Source organism: Coregonus clupeaformis, chromosome 27 (assembly GCF_020615455.1).
Source record: "Coregonus clupeaformis isolate EN_2021a chromosome 27, ASM2061545v1, whole genome shotgun sequence".
Lineage (NCBI taxonomy): Eukaryota > Metazoa > Chordata > Actinopteri > Salmoniformes > Salmonidae > Coregonus > Coregonus clupeaformis.
In genome coordinates, this window is record NC_059218.1 from 44,197,444 (window position 1) to 44,215,006 (window position 17,563).

General features: G+C 43.4%; 1 protein-coding gene across 2 annotated transcripts in view; it reads right to left on the bottom strand.

The window, feature by feature from the left end:
- LOC121542044 (sterile alpha motif domain-containing protein 9-like) overlaps positions 1-17,563 on the bottom strand; it is a 30,011-nt gene that overhangs the window by 2,683 nt on the left and 9,765 nt on the right. For both annotated transcript variants that reach the window (XM_041851476.2, XM_045208228.1), the window contains 2 exons: positions 2,939-3,006; positions 1,439-1,653 (listed from right to left, as the gene is read on the bottom strand). In XM_041851476.2, the coding sequence (XP_041707410.2) occupies positions 1,439-1,653; positions 2,939-3,006 (283 nt within the window). The remainder of the gene's footprint in view (positions 1-1,438; positions 1,654-2,938; positions 3,007-17,563) is intronic.

Below are 17,563 nucleotides of genomic sequence, written 5' to 3' on the forward strand. Positions count from 1 at the left end.
GATAAACAGCACTACAGGAGTGGATAAGACCTCGGGAAGGATCGCTATCATCCTAGCTGCAGCTGAACCATTCTTGGGAGTGAGGGATGTAACAGGTGAAGGGCTGCATGAAGTACTGGCAGGAGCAATCGGATCCTCTCAGCTCCACAGATCTGTGTAGGGCTCCGAGTAAAGTTGATTGATTGAGGATAATGTTTTTATTTTGTATGTAGTTTTTTCGGGCGTTAGAGGACGTTAAAAGTTTGAGTTTTTCCCATTTCTGTTTTGAATTTCCCCCTTTTTGTTTTCTGAGTACATAAATACAGGTACAACTTTTCAGAATGTAGCCCTAAAACCCCACCAATGAAGAAGATGAAGCGTCTCTGGGTGCTTGAATCCAGCCAGATCAGGGAGAGGAGAGGTAGACTGCTGGACTCCAAGCTGCCACGCTGTCAAGGTGTTTTAGAGTATTGTTTGTGTAAAGCTTATTAAAGTAAAGTGGTGTTTGTTTCTGGTTGTAGCATCTTGGATCCCAACGAGGTAAAGTGCAACCCTATTTATTGAACTGTTTGTATTTTATTCTGTTTTTAAGGGGTAGGTTTAAACACAGAATTGCCTGAATCCTCAGTCAATTTGTAGCCCCACTTTGTAGCTTGTGTGGCTTCTCACTGTGTGCTGTGCTGTTTGCTGTACCTTGACTGCTACCTACTGAACTAAGTCCTAGATCCAATCAGATCAAGCGTTAACCGGGCGATAGCGGATGTTTTGGAGGTGCCAGGAGGTGGAACTGCATTGGAGCTGACAAATCGTGAGCACTTGGGTTAGAAGTTCAGAACAAAATAATTAGGATTTCTATCAGCTTAATCAAGGTGTAGATTACATCGCACATTCCAGTGTTAGAACTTGTAAACAAGGCTGCTTGGGATTTCTCTTAATGCGACTCCGTGCAGCCAATGGCAATGCTCGCTTTAGGTACTGTATAATGCCGGGAGCCACTTGTGGATTTGACAGCTGTAAAGCAGCTCCACCTCCGACACCGTTAAAACATCAGCTATGTGGAGCGGATCTGATCTAAGCGGATCTGATCTAAGCGGATCTGTTTGAACAGGGCCCTAAATTGTGTGCTACGATGTTCCTATTTAATCCGTGTGTACTTAAACCGTACAACTTAAACAACTTTAAGAATGCTGTTTGATGGACTTCTGTAGTAGTCAAGTCGTTTGTTTCAATTAGAGCTTTCATATTTACCCCTTTCTTGACGCAACTGTAACACCTTAATTACTTAGTAATTAACAATATTTTTTTGTAATTCTGTCTAGCGTGACCTGTTTCCTTACCATGTACCCAGTTGAAGTCTTTAATGACTCTGCCCTATCCCAAGAATATGTGGGTGTTACAATTGTCTATTTGGACGGATGTTGGCATTATAACTTTGATGAAGAAGTAGTGTAAAACTCACCAGAGGTGATCTCACAGTGTGGGAGGTGTAACTGACGGACAGCTCCCTGAAGACACTCAATGCTGAACAGGGGTCCGGCAGGAGTCCGGCCCGTGGAGTGCAGGAGACTGTCGTCCCATTGGACAGTCCTGTAAAGCACCTCCCCCTCCCCCTCCATCAGAAACACCAGCCCTGTCAACCTGCACTGGAACAGGCCTGCATGGGGGCACTGGAGCCTGGGGGCCACAGAACAGTAGTGGCACTCATTTAATGAACATGATAGATGGTTCCTCACCCAGAAAGTAGTCTATGGGCCAGGGGAAACTGTAATCCATTGTTCGGTTTTCTTTCTCTTTAAATTAAATTATGTCGCTTTGACTCTGGCGACATAATAAATATGAACGCTGTTCATTTGAAGGCACAGAGACACACCGTGACGAGATCCTGAGGCCCATTGTCGTGCCATTCATCCGCCAGCCATTACCTCATGTTTCAGCATGATAATAAACGGCCCCATGTGGCAAGGATCTGTACACAATTCCTGGAAACTGAAAATGTCCCAATGTCCATGGCCTGCATACTCACCAGACATGTCACCCATTGAGCATGTTTGGGATGCTCTGGTGTGACCAACAGATGCATATCTTTATTCCCAGTTGTGGAATCCATAGACTAGGGCCAAATACATTTAAATTGACTGATTTCCTTATATGAACTGTAACTCAGTAAAATATTAGAAATTGTTGCATTTTGCGTTTATATTTTTGTCCAGTGTACTTTAATACACATATAAGTGTATTTGTCCTAATACTAATACAAAAAGTGCTGTAATTTCTGACAGTCTGCACTTGAACCTCATAGTCATTGTATCATTTCAAATCCTAAGCGCTGGAGTACAGAGCCGAAACAACAACAACAAAATTCACTGTCCCAAAACTTTTGGAGCTCGCAGTTTTTTTAAATTATTTTTTTATGATACTGCCTTTATTGTTGTAGTTGTAGAATTAATTCCTTGTTATGTGTTCCCTGCTGCATTTTTTTTGTGTGAAGCAGGGCTCCCTTGCAAAAGAGACATGGTCTCAATGGGAAAAGGTTAAATAAAGTATGAAAAAAAAGTAAAAAATGTATGCACTCACGAGCGTCTGCTAAAATGACTAAAATGTAAAAATGTAAATAAAATAGCTACTACAGACATCAGCTAAGTTCAACCACCAGCTAACAATCAATGATAGTAACAAATAGCGGTGTGGATGTTTTTTTAATGGTCAAACCACCTTAATTAACATCAAACCAAATATGGAGTTGATTTGAGTTGATTTGGCCATGACATTTTGAACATTTGCGCACATGCCATATCACTCCAATTGAGTGGCTGTTTAGACAAAACTGAACCATGGATTACAGTTTCTCCTGGCTTATAGACTTCTGTCAGGGTGAGGAACCGTCTAACGTCAGGTTGTAAAATTCTAACCTTCCCCTTTAAGTATGTGAAAAATGTATTCATGGATAATAAATAGTAACCTGTAATGGGTTTTGGTCCATTGTGGATAGATTGTTTTCCATTCAGGTTCTGTCAAAAGAGTTGGGGTCTGGAATAGAAAAAGGACACATATCAGCCAACATTTTAAGGCCTAAATTCTCTCTACTAAGCAGTGATGATGTTGTCAACAACAGGCTGCACTACCTACATTACTTACCTCTGTTTGTACTCCTGAGTGGCGCAGTGGTCTAAGGCAGTGCTAACTGTGCCACTAGAGATCCTGGTTCGAATCCAGGCTCTGTCGCCCATGAGCCTCCCAGGCGCTGTGACCGGGAGGCTCATGGGCAGTGCACAATTGGCCCAGCATTGTCCAAGGGAGGGGATGTAGCTCTGTTGATAGAGCATGGTGTTTGCAACGCCAGGGTTGTGGGTACGATTCCCACGGGGGGCCAGTATATATAAAAAAAATATGTATTCACTAACTGTAAGTTGCTCTGGATAAGAGTGTCGACGTAAATGTTTAGAATAAGAGACTTTCCACACCTGTGTTTTAGACTGTCATTGTATCCATGGTTGGATACAATACAACTTTTATTAATCAAACTCTTATACAATTTATACAAAACACAACGACGCAGAGTCAGCCATTGGATAGAGAGCAGTTTGATTGTCTTTAAGACCAACTATAAGGCCATGGTGTTCATGCTGTATTATTGGTCCCTACTTGGGTCTGGTTACTCTGCAGGGCTCTCCAACCCTGTTCCTGGAGAGCTACCATCCTGTAGGTTTTCACTCCAACCCTGTTCCTGGAGAGGTACCGTCCTGTAGGTTTTCGCTCCAACCCTGTTCCTGGAGAGCTACCCTCCTGTAGGTTTTCACTCCAACCCTGTTCCTGGAGAGCTACCCTCCTGTAGGTTTTCACTCCAACCCTGTTCCTGGAGAGGTACCGTCCTGTAGGTTTTCGCTCCAACCCTGTTCCTGGAGAGCTACCGTCCTGTAGGTTTTCGGTCCAACCCTGTTCTGGAGAGCTACCCTCCTGTAGGTTTTCGCTCCAACCCCGGTTGTAACTGACCTGATTCAGCTTATCAACAAGCAAATTATTAGAATCAGGTGTGCTAGATTAGGGTTGGAGTGAAAACCTACAGGATGGTAGCTCTCCAGGAACAGGGTTGGAGCGAAAACCTACAGGATGGTAGCTCTCCAGGAACAGGGTTGGAGCGAAAACCTACAGGATGGTAACTCTCCAGAACAGGGTTGGAGAGCCCTGCTCTAAGGGCTCTATTCAATCCGTATGGTGGAAGTTATGCGTTATAGTGTGACTGAAATTTAACGGTAATTTCTGATTGAGCCAACGTATGCAGCGTGTACTGTGAATGCAGTCTCCGACAATGCGAGAACATTGACTTTAACGGATTGAATTGAGCCCTAAAGGTTTGCTAAAGGCCTTCCTCTGACAAACAAATTGTTTATAGCGTATGTGTCAATGGCTTGATCTCCCTGGAGTTTAGGCTTAGATTTTGTAAAGCACTTTGAGAAAAAAATAACTTGATAAAAAATGTATTGTTTGATTGATTGTAGAGTGCAGCACGGGTGGTCTATTCCATTTCAATTCAGTCAATTCAGGAAGTAAATGAACATTAAATGAACATTTTTCAACGCAATAGGCCTAATACTATTTACAAATGTTAGCTCCTCCCACATCCTGTTCCACTTGATATGTGCGGTTTGACTTCCGGTCAGTGTTTCGCTAAATATTGATCAAATTTGTTAAAGGTCCCGCACAGTCAAAATCATGTTTTTTAATTAAATGTGATGATATTTGGATGAAACCAGGTAAAAGTAGGATTTTATACCAAAGTATAAAAAATAACTGTTGCTTCTAGATTGATAACCTATGATCATGAAGTTACTGGCCCCATGTCAAAAACATGGATTCAGGAGGCAGGATTATAAGGGCTCTATTTGACATCACATATAGCCTCTTATTTCAATACACCAATGGTAACGTCTCATTCTCTTACCTCATTTAAACAAGTACCACCTTGTAACCAACATGGCAGAAAGCGTGTTCGCAGAGGAGGCGTGTTTTACATAGCTAGGTAGCTAGTCTACTGGTGTCGGGTGACACTGCAGGGTGTCAGCAAATATAATTACAGGTTTCTCCTATTCATTTATGGCAAAGATACTTATAGGTTTCCCCTTTCATCTGTGTCTGGTGTTAGCTAGTTGCTAGCTAGCTAGGTCTTCAGCCCACATGGAACGGAAGGGGTGGAAGCGTCGCTCGAAACTCAGAAGCAGTTATGTCAACACATCTGTCAGTACTGCTGCAAACTGCAATGGGAGATCTTGACATCATTGATAGTCATGATTTATGAACATGATCTGAAAAAAATATTAGGAACACCTGCTCTTTCCATGACATAGACTGACCAGGTGAATCCAGGTGAAAGCTATGATCCGTTATTGATGTCACTTGTTAAATCCACTTCAATCAGTGCAAATGAAGGGGAGGAGACAGGTTAAAGAAGGACTTTTAAGCCTTGAGACAATTGAGACATGGATTGTGTATGTGTGCCATTCAGGGGGTGAATGGGCAAGACGGAAGTTTGAATTGCCTTTGAACGGGGTATGATAGTACCGGTTTGAGTGTGTCAAGAACTGCAACGCTACTGGGTTTTTCACGGTCAACAGTTTCCCCATGTGTATCAAGAATGGTCCACCTCCCAAAGGATATCCAGTCAACTTGACACAACTGTGGCATTGGAGTCAACATGGACCAGCATCCCTGTGGAACGCTTTCGGCACCTTGTAGAGTCCATGCCCCGACGAATTGAGGCTGTTCTGAGGGCAAACGGGGGTGCCTGTCAATATTAGGAGGGTGTTCCTAATGTTTTGTTCACTCAGTGTGTATCATTTGAGGTGTACCGAGACCTCACCCTGTCCAGTTTCAACTGAAATTGTCCAAGATGAAGTAGCTAGCTAGCTTCATGATCTCAGTACATCACCGCTCACTGTGTCCAAGTTGTTTGACAAAGGCATTTCAAAGAGCTGTCAGTCAAGGTGAGTTCATGAATATAAGCTCCCCGCCCACTCAGTCTGTTCTTTCAGCTTCCTGATAGTTAGATTCTGAGCATTTTAATCGCATTCAAATATTATGGGTGATGTTTTGTGTGATGTTTTGGTCACTCAAAGGCGATTTTTACTTGGGAAATAGGATGACATTCACAGAATCGGATACAGCAAGGCATTGGTGAGAAAAATTAAGGAAAAATTGTAATGATTGTTTCCACATAGCATAACCGCTACAAAACTGATGCTAGCTAGCTAGCCTCTCTTTCATTGAGATAACATGGCTGGTTAAAAGAAAAAACTCTGCATTGTTGGTTAAAGGCTTGTAAGTAAGCATTTAACTGTGGTATTCGGCGCATGTGAAAAATACATTTTATTGAATTTTATTTGAAATGTTATTTTATTTGTGGTATTTTTGTATATTTTTTATACAAAATCTACAATGAAATCAAGGAGTTGCATTATAGTCAACAAGATAACAGCATAATCCCAGAAACCCTAGACCCACTCCAATTTGCATACCGCCCCAACAGATCCACAGATGATGCAATCTCTATCGCACTCCACACTGCCCTTTCCCACCTGGACAAGAGGAACACCTACGTGAGAATGCTATTCATTGACTACAGCTCAGCATTCAACACCATAGTGCCCTCTAAGCTCATCACTAAGCTAAGGATCCTGGGACTAAACACCTCCCTCTGCAACTGGATCCTGGACTTCCTGACGGGCCGCAGCCCGGGTGGTAAGGGTAGGTAACAACACATCTGCCACACTGATCCTCAACACGGGGGCCCCTCAGGGGTGCGTGCTCAGTCCCCTCCTGTACTCTCTGTTCACCCATGACTGCATGGCCAGGCACGACTCCAACACCATCATTAAGTTTGCCGACGACACAACAGTGGTAGGCCTGATCACCGACAACGATGAGACAGCCTATAGGGAGGAGGTCAGAGATCTGGCCGTGTGGTGCCAGGACAACAACCTCTCCCTCAACGTGACCAAGACAAAGGAGATGATTGTGGACTACAGGGAAAAAAAAAGAGGACTGAGCACGCCCCCATTCTCATCGACGGGGCTGTAGTGGAACAGGTTGAGAGCTTCAAGTTCCTTGGTGTCCACCTCACCAACGAACTATCATGGTCCAAACACACCAAGACAGTCGTGAAGAGGGCACGACAAAGCCTATTCCCCCTCAGGAGACTAAAAAGATTTGGCATGGGTCCTGAGATCCTCAAAAAATTCTACAGCTGCACCATCGAGAGCATCCTGACTGGTAGCATCACCGCCTGGTATGGCAACTGCTTGGCCTCCGACCGCAAGGCACTACAGAGGGTAGTGCGTACGGCCCAGTACATCACTGGGGCAAAGCTCCCTGCCATCCAGGACCTCTATACCAGGCGGTGTCAGAGGAAGGCCCTCAAAATTGTCAAAGACTCCAGCCACCCTAGTCATAGACTGTTCTCTCTGCTACCGCACGGCAAGCGGTACCGGAGTGCCAAGTCTAGGTCCAAAAGACTTCTCAACAGCTTCTACCCCCAAGCCATAAGACTCCTGAACAGCTAATCATGGCTACCCGGACTATTTGCACTGCCCCCCACCCCATCCTTTTTACGCTGCTGCTACTCTGTTAAGTATTTATGCATAGTCACTTTAACTCTACCCACATGTACATATTACCTCAACTACCTCAACTAGCCGGTGCCCCCGCACATTGACTCTGCAACGGTACCCCCCTGTATATATAGCCTCCCTACTGTCACTTTATTTTACTTCTGCTCTTTTTTTCTCAACACTTTTTTTGTTGTTGTTTTATTCTTACTTTTTTTGTTTAAAATAAATGCACTGTTGGTTAAGGGCTGTAAGTAAGCATTTCACTGTAATGTCTGCACCTGTTGTATTCGGCGCATGTGACCAATAAAATTTGATTTGATTTGATTTGAAGAAGACCTAGGGACCCACGATTCTCCCCTGGCTGTGACCGTCATGCTGCTCCATCCCTGTGACCGTGATTCTGCCTCCCACCACTCGATGCTACCAAAATAAGATGCTTCAGCTCCCATGCTGACTTCCTGACTTTGCTTCAGTAACATTCTGGCTTCCTGATTTACAGTGGCTTGCGAAAGTATTCACCCCCCTTGGCATTTTTCCAAATATGTTGCCTTACAACCTGAAATTTTAAAAAAAATGTTTGTATCATTTGATTTACACAACATGCCTACCACTTTGAAGATGCAAAATATTTTTTCTTGTGAAACAAAAAAAATAAAAAAATAAAATAAACTTGAGCGTGCATAACTATTCACCCCCTAAAGTCAATACTTTGTAGAGCCACCTTTTGCAGCAATTACAGCTGCAAGTCTCTTGGGGTATGTCTCTATAAGCTTGGCACATCTAGACACTGGGATTTTTGGCCATTGTTCAAGGCAAAACTGCTCCAGCTCCTTCAAGTTGGATGGGTTCTGCTGGTGTACAGCAATCTTTAGGTCATACCACAGATTCTCAATTGGATTGAGGTCTGGGCTTTGACTAGGCCATTCCAAGACATTTAAATGTTTCCCCTTAAACCACTTGAGTGTTGCTTTAGCAGTATGCTTAGGGTCATTGTCCTGCTGGAAGGTGAACCTCTGTCCCAGTCTCAAATCTTTGGAAGACTGAAACAGGTTTCCCTCAAGAATTTCCCTGTATTTAGCGCCATCTATCATTCCTTCAATTCTGACCAGTTTCCCAGTCCCTGTCAATGAAAACATCCCCACAGCATGATGCTGCCACCACCATGCTTTACTCTGGGGATAGTTATCCAGCAATTGGAAATGTAGTTTAAGAAAGTTCAATCAGAAAGGCTGGTCTGAATGCTTGTTTAACTTCATCCAGTAAGCATAACATAATTCACTCTGTTTCCTATTCTAGGGGCATTGTGGGAATGAATACAGATGTGTCATCGTCATCATAGAGTCTTGTTGCTTCTCCTCTGTCCTGTTAGCCGTAATGTTATTTACCTATTTACCTCATAGCCTATAAGCATGGCACAATGAAGCACATTCCTCCTGCTTCCTGTTCAACCTATGGGCTCACTCTTGCAATTATCACCTTCCTCTCTCTCAACCAATGGGCGTACATTTTGGGAGCTATTTACAAATGTACAGGGCCGTGAAAAAGTATTAGCCCCCTTTTTGATTTTCTCTAAATATTTGCAAAATGTTGATACTGAATGTTATCAGATCTTCAACCAAAACCTATTATTAGATAAAGGGAACCTGAGTTTACAAATAGCAACAAAAATGTATAATTATTTTATTTATTTAATTTGCAAAGATATGCAACACTCAATTTCCCTGTGTGAAAAAGTAATTGCCCCCTTACACTCAATAACTGGTTGTGCCACCTTTAGCTGCAATGACTGCAACCAAATGCTTCCTGTAGTTGTTGATCAGTCTCTCACATCGCTGTGGAGGTATTTTGGCCCACTCTTGCATGCAGAACTGCTTTAGCTCAGCGACATTTGTGGGTTTTCAAGCATAAACTGCTTGTTTCAAGTCCTGCCACAACATCTCAATTGCGAGTAGGTCTGGACTTTGACTAGGCCATTCCAAAACTTCAAATTTGATGCTTTTTAACCATTTTCATGTAGACTTGACTGTGTGTTTTGGATCATTGTCTTGACCCAGCTGTGCTTCAGATTCAGCTTCAGCTTCAGCTCATAGACAGATGGCCTGACATTCTACTTTAGAATTCTCTTATACAGAGCAGAATTCATGGTTCCTTCTATTAAGGCAAGTCATTCAGGTCCTGAGGCAGCAAAGCATCCCCAAAGTATCCCACTACCTCCACCATGCTTGACCGTTGGTATGAGGTTCTTACTGTGGAATGCAGTGTTTGGTTTTCACCAGACATAGTGGAACCCATCTTGTCCAAGATGGGTCCCATCAGATATAGGACAGACACTTCAAAACATACTTCCTTTTGTTTTTCCATATATGATTGTGTTATTCAATGTGTTTCTATGGGCGAATAGCAAAATCAATGTTTCATAAAATAATTTTTATCATATTTTATTTTGATACCTACAGGGGTCCTAAAATTCAAAATAAAATAGCTAAATGATCCTTATTATGACCATCTTAAAACAATTCCATATGTTAGTGTAACCGGTGTGAAATGGCTAGCTAGTTAGCAGTGCGCGCTAGTAGCGTTTCAATCAGTGCCGTTACTCGCTCTGAGACCTTGAAGTAGTTGTTTCCCCTTGCTTGCAAAGGCTGTGGCTTTTGTGGAGCGACGGGTAACGGTGCTTCAAGGGTGACTGTTGTCGATGTGTGCAGAGGGTCCCTGGTTCAAGCCCAGGTAGGGGCGAGGAGAGGGATGGAAGCAAAACTGTTAGCTTAGCTTAGTAGAAATCCAGCCCCGGGCCCTTAGACTTTACATTTCCTAAAAGTTCAAACATGGTTACATTTAATTTACATTTTGGTCATGTTCAACGAACGTTCTCCAACTGGTCTGACATTGGGAATGTTCTCAAATAGTTCCGAGAACATTAAGAAACAACATTATTCTATGGGGATTTCAGTACTTCAGCATTACGTTTTCCTCATGGTTCTATTTAAAGTCATGTTCTCAGCCTTTGGAACCAAAGTTCCAAAGGCTGGGCCTAATATTGTGTATAAGAGGTCATACAATAAGTTTTGTAGTGATTCCTATGTTGTTGATGTAAAGAAAGCCAGAGTGTCTATGTATGCGGATGACTCAACACTATACATGTCAGCTACTACAGTGACTAAAATGACTGCAGCACTTAACAAAGAGTTGCAGTTAGTTTCAGAGTGGGTGGCAAGGAATAAGTTAGTCCTAAATATTTCTAAAACTAAAAGCATTGTGTTTGGGACAAATCATTCACTAAACCCTAAATCTCAACTAAATCTTGTAATAAATAATGTGGAAATTCAACAAGGCAGGTCCTACAGGCCCTAGTTTTGTCACACCTGGACTACTGTTCAGTCGTGTGGTCAGGTGCCACAAAAAAGGACTTAGGAAAATTGCAATTTGCTCAGAACAGGGCAGCAAGGCTGGCCCTTGGATGAAAACAGAGAGCTAATATTAATAATATGCATGTCGATCTCTCCTGGCTCAAAGTGAAGGAGAGATTGACTTCATCACTACTTGTGTTTATGAGAGGTATTGACATGTTGGGTGCGCCAAGCTATCTGTTTGAGCTACTGGCGCACAGCTCGGTCACCCATGCATACCCCACAAGACATACCACCAAAGGTCTCTTCACAGTCCCCAAGTCCAGAACAGACTATGGGAGGCGCACAGTACTACATAGAGCCATGACTACATGGAACTCTATTCCACATCAAGTAACTGATGCAAGTAGTAAAATTTAGATTTAAAAAAACAGATGAAAAAACACCTTATGGAACAGCGGGGACTGTGAAGCAACACAAACATAGGCGCAGACACATGCATACACACACACACACACACACACGATAACATACACACTATACACACATGTACACATGGATTTTTGTACTGTAGATATGTGGTAGTGGTGGAGTGGTGGAGTGACGCCGTTTTTCAAACAAAGTCAACACAGCAGCCATTGCTAGCTAGCCAACACTACCAGCTGGCTGTACTGTGGTAGCTAAATACAATATCTTTGTGCTAGCTAGCCAACGTTTAATCATTGCTGCGTTATGAAAGAACTAGACACGGACACGAATTATCTGTTTAGTGTGTTAACACACTATTGGTAGTCCGTTGTAACCAAGTATTGGTGCTAAACTGTGTGTTGTTGGATGCTAGCATGCTAGTTAGCTATGGCGTCATAGTTAGCTAGCTGAATAAAGTAAGTTGAGTCTAGTCCTTGAAACATTGAACCGTTGTAGTTTACAACAATTCTAACTTCTAAAGTGGAAGTTGGGAGAGTTTTATTCGGGTGGTTCAGTGAAACAATTATAGTTTCAGAGGTGGAAGTTGGGAGAGTTATATTTTTTGGGTGAGGGAGGCCTTGCTCTCTCCTTTCCCAGATGTTTAGTTCATTTCATTCCGATCTCCTCTGCATTATTGTAGCCATCTGCTACAGCCTGTCAACTATGCCTCTGCCTATCCCTGTTCTCTCCTCTCCGCACAGGCTACACAAACGCCTCACACCGCGTGGCTGCTGCCTCTCTAACCTGGTGGTCCCTGCACGCACCACACACCTGGAGTTCCAGGTCTCAGGCAGCCTCTGGAACTGCCGTTCTGCTGCCAACAAGGCTGACTTCATCCCAGCCTATGCTACCCTCCAGTCCCTCGACTTCCTGGCGCTGACGGAAACATGGATTACCACTGAAAACACTGCTACTCCTACTGCTCTCTCCTCGTCTGACCATGTGTTCTCGCATACCCCGAGAGCATCTGGTCAGAGGGGTGGTGGCACAGGAATCCTCATCTCTCCCAAGTGGTCATTCTCAATTTTTCCCCTAACCCATCTGTCTATCTCCTCATTTGAATTCCATGCTGTCACAGTCACTAGCCCATTTAAGCTTAATATCCTTGTCATCTATCGCCCTCCAGGTTCCCTTGGAGAGTTCATCAATGAGCTTGATGCCTTGATAAGTTCCTTTCCTGAGGATGGCTCACCCTTCACAGTTCTCCCTGCCGACCTGGCATCTTTTCACTCCCTCCTCTCTACATTTTCTTCATCTGTTTCTGCTGCTAAGGCCACTTTCTACCACTCTAAATTCCAAGCATCTGCCTCTAACCCTAGGAAGCTCTTTGCCACATTCTCCTCACTGCTGAATCCCCCCTCCCTCTCTGTGGATGACTTCGTCAACCACTTTGAAAAGAAGGTTGACGACATCCGATCCTCGTTTGTTAAGTCTAATGTCACCGCTGGTCCTGCTCACACCCTATGCTTTGACCTCTTTCTCCCCCCTCTCTCCAGATAATATCTTGCGACTAGTGACTGCAGGCCGCCCAACAACCTGCCCGCTTGACCCCATCCCCTCCTCTCTTCTCCAGACCATCTCCGGTGACCTTCTCCCCTACCTCACCTCGCTGATCAACTCATCCTTGACCGCTGGCTATGTCCCTTCCGTCTTCAAGAGAGCGAGAGTTGCACCCCTTCTCAAAAAACCAACACTCGATCCCACTGATGTCAACAACTACAGACCAGTATCCCTTCTTTCTTTTCTTTCCAAAACTATTGAGCGTGCCGTCTTTAGCCAACTCTCTTGCTATCTCTCTCAGAATGACCTTCTTGATCCAAACCAGTCAGGTTTCAGGACTGGTCATTCAACTGAGACTGCTCTTCTCTGTGTCACGGAGGCTCTCCGCACTGCTAAAGCTAACTCTCTCTCCTCTGCTCTTGTCCTTCTAGACCTGTCTGCTGCCTTTGATACTGTGAACCATCAGATCCTCCTCTCCACCCTCTCCGAGCTGGGCATCTCCGGCGCGGCTCACTCCTGGATTGCGTCCTACCTGACCGGTCGCTCCTACCAGGTGGCGTGGCGAGAAGCTGTCTCCGCACCATGTGCTCTCACCACTGGTGTCCCTCAGGGCTCAGTTCTAGGCCCTCTCCTTTTCTCCCTATACACCAAGTCACTTGGCTCTGTCATATCCTCACATGGCCTCTCCTATCATTGCTACGCTGACGATACACAACTAATCTTCTCCTTTCCCCCTTCTGATAACCAGGTGGCGAATCGCATCTCTGCATGTCTGGCAGACATATCAGTATGGATGACGGATCACCACCTCAAGCTGAACCCTGGCAAGACGGAGCTGCTCTTCCTCCCGGGGAAGGACTGCCCGTTCCATGATCTCGCCATCACGGTTGACAACTCCGTTGTGTCCTCCTCCCAGAGTGCGAAGAGCCTTGGCGTGACCCTGGACAACACCCTGTCGTTCTCCGCTAACATGAAGGCGGTGACCCGATCCTGCAGGTTCATGCTCTACAACATTCGGAGAGTACGACCCTGCCTTACACAGGAAGCGGCACAGGTCCTAATCCAGGCACTTGTCATCTCCCCGTCTGGATTACTGCAACTCGCTGTTGGCTGGGCTCCCTGCCTGTGCCATTAAACCCCTACAACTCATCCAGAATGCCGCAGCCCGTCTGGTGTTCAACCTTCCCAAGTTCTCTCACGTCACCCCGCTCCTCCGCACACTCCACTGGCTTCCAGTTGAAGCTCGCATCCGTTACAAGACCATGGTGCTTGCCTATGGAGCAGTGAGGGGAACGGCACCTCCGTACCTTCAGGCTCTGATCAGTCCCTACACCCAAACGAGGGCATTGCGTTCATCCACCTCTGGCCTGCTGGCTCCCCTTCCTCTGCGGAAGCATAGTTCCCGCTCAGCCCAGTCAAAACTGTTCGCTGCTCTGGCACCCCAATGGTGGAACAAGCTCCCTCACGACGCCAGGACAGCGGAGTCACTCACCACCTTTCGGAGACATTTGAAACCCCACCTCTTTAAGGAATACCTGGGATAGGATAAAGTAATCCTTCTACCCCCCCAAAAAAAAAAAAAAAATTTGGAAAGTGGTTATCCCACTGGCTATAGGGTGAATGCACCAATTTGTAAGTCGCTCTGGATAAGAGCGTCTGCTAAATGACGTAAATGTGCCCTTGAGCAAGGCACTTAACCCTAATTGCTCCTGTAAGTCGCTCTGGATAAGAGCGTCTGCTAAATGACTAAAATGTAAATGATGTAAAAATGAGTAGGGGCCTGAGGGCACACAGTGTGTTGTGAAATCGGTGAATGTATTGTAATGTTTTGAAAATTGTATGAACTGCCTTAATTTTGCTGGACCAAGGCAGCAGCTAATGGGGATCCATAATAAAAACAAATACAAATACAAACGTTAAGAAACAACGTGCTTCTGTGGGAATTTCAGTACTTGTGGTTATTTTTAATGTCATATTTTTACTACATTCTGGGAAAGTAAAAAAAAAATGGTATGACTTGAGGGATGTTCTCAGAACGTTCAGATAATGTATGGATCTCTTTTATGTCAGTTCTTGGCAATATTCTGGGAATGTTGAAAATAATTGAATTGTACACATTAACATCAATAAGCTCTAAATTCCGTTCTCAGAACATTAAGAAAACTTTCCATAAAAACCACAAGAAAGCTTTAGTAACTGCCACGCCTACTCCCGCTCCCCCGCTCCGGTGCTCGACGTCGCCGGTTTACTAACCACTGGTCCTGGCAACCCATCATGATGCACACCTGGCAACCCTCATTACGCACACCTGCGCCTCATGAGGCACACCTGGACTTCATCACTATCCTGATTACCTCCCCTTTATCTAGCACTCCCTAGCATCACTCTTCAGGCAGTATTGGTTCAGTTTTCATGTCTAGAAGCGTCTCTTGTTTTGTAACTCGCCATGTTCATTATTATTAAACTCACCATCTGCTTCCTGCCCTGCGTCTACGTTACAGAGAATTTTCTACGGATGTTATTTAAAAACATATACATTCCGTTCTTAGCGTCAATAAAACTCTCTCTATCCCCTATGTTGTTAAGTGCGTTCAGGTGTGTCTGCCGCGCCCACTAATTGGCTACACCTGATCTTAACTTATTTATGATGGCTGTGATGTTTGTGATGTTCTAATGTAATGTACTTGTTATTGTATCTTGTTATATTTATTGTCTCAGGGTACCATTGAAAATGAGACTGATTAAATAAAAGTTAATTAAAAAAAGAATAGTGCTTGTTTCCTTTGAAATGGGGTCTGTTTTAATAGACTAAAATGAACAGCTTTGTATGCAAAACAAAACATGACATGCTAGCTCCATCCTGGTGGTGCAGTGGACTAATTTCATGGCTAGAGAACAGAAGATCATAGGTTTGAATCTCACTGCTGCCGTGTCACAATAAAAAAGAAATGTGTTCGCACGATTAATGCCTCAGGAAATACATTTCCATGTGTCATATCTGTGCTTGGAGTTCAAAAAAGTTAACCCAAAATAATCTAGCAGTGTTATTAAAAGTCTTATTGAAACATTCAGTGAAAGTTTGAAGGAAGTTACCGTAAAACTTCAATTAAACGCTGAGTCTCAAATAGCTGCCGGTCCCTTTTAATAGCCAGCCAATAAACGCCTGTTTCAAATAAACACTGGGTCTAAATGATTTAGTTTACGAGGTTACCATGAATTACCATGAATAGTTTACGAGGTTACCATGAATTACCATGAATAGTTTACGAGGTTACCATGAATTACTATGAATAGTTTACGAGGTTACCATGATTTACCATGAATAGTTTACGAGGTTACCATGAATTACCATGAATAGTTTACGAGGTTACCATGAATTACCATGAATAGTTTACGAGGTTACCATGAATTACCATGAATAGTTTACGAGGTTACCATGAATTACCATGAATAGTTTACGAGGTTACCATGAATTACCATGAATTGTTTACGAGGTTACCATGAATTACCATGAATAGTTTACGAGGTTACCATGAATTACCATGAATTGTTTACGAGGTTACCGTGAATTACCATGAATAGTTTACGAGGTTACCATGAATTACCATGAATAGTTTACGAGGTTACCATGAATTACCATGAATAGTTTACGAGGTTACCATGAATTACCATGAATTGTTTATGAGGTTTAATATTTGATTTGTTACATTAAATAATTCATGAATGACTTGAAACAATTATGGAAATCATCCATTTTTATTGCCAGGAAGAAACTTCTGAAAATTGGCGGCTAACAGCTAAGAACTGCTAGCTAATTGGCAAACACAAAAACAGTCAACAACTTCGGGAGTACAGACCCCTAGAAATCGGCTGATTTAAGAACTGCCGAAAATGCACAGTCAAAGTAGAGGCAATAGAGGCATACTAAGACAAAAGAAACATGACACAGTGTGTAAATGATAACACATTAGCGTAGAAAATGAAGAAATTTATTAAAATGCTGGAATTAAACAATTAACTGTGCAAAGGAGCAAAAGCTGTGTGCATTAAGGAAATATATGCCTGGCTTAAATATAAGCCTGTCTCTAATAAGTGCCTATTGTGTTCAGTGATTTAAGCAAATAAAGGCCTAGGCTATTAATTGAAGTTTTACAATATTCAAACACCATCAAATAACCTATAATTTCTGTTCTCAGTGTTAATAAAACCTCCCAGGATAACTTTTAAGGAACCAGAGTAAAACGTTCTCAGAACCAAGACCTCAGAAAAAAAATGGTAGACCTCCACAAGTCTGGTTCATCCTTGGGAGCAATTTCCAAACGCCTGAAGGTACCACGTTCATCTGTACAAACAATAGTACGCAAGTATAAACACCATGGGACCACGTAGCCGTCATACTGCTCAGGAAGGAGACGCGTTCTGTCTCCTAGAGATGAACATACTTTGGTACGAAAAGTGCAAATCAAATCCCAGAACAACAGCAAAGGACCTTGTGAAGATGCTGGAGGAAACAGGTACAAAAGTATCTATATCCACAGTAAAACGAGTACTATATCGACATAACATGAAAGGCCGCTCAGCAAGGAAGAAGCCACTGCTCCAAAACTGCCATAAAAAAGCCAGACTATGGTTTGCAACTGCACATGGGGACAAAGATTGTACTTTTTG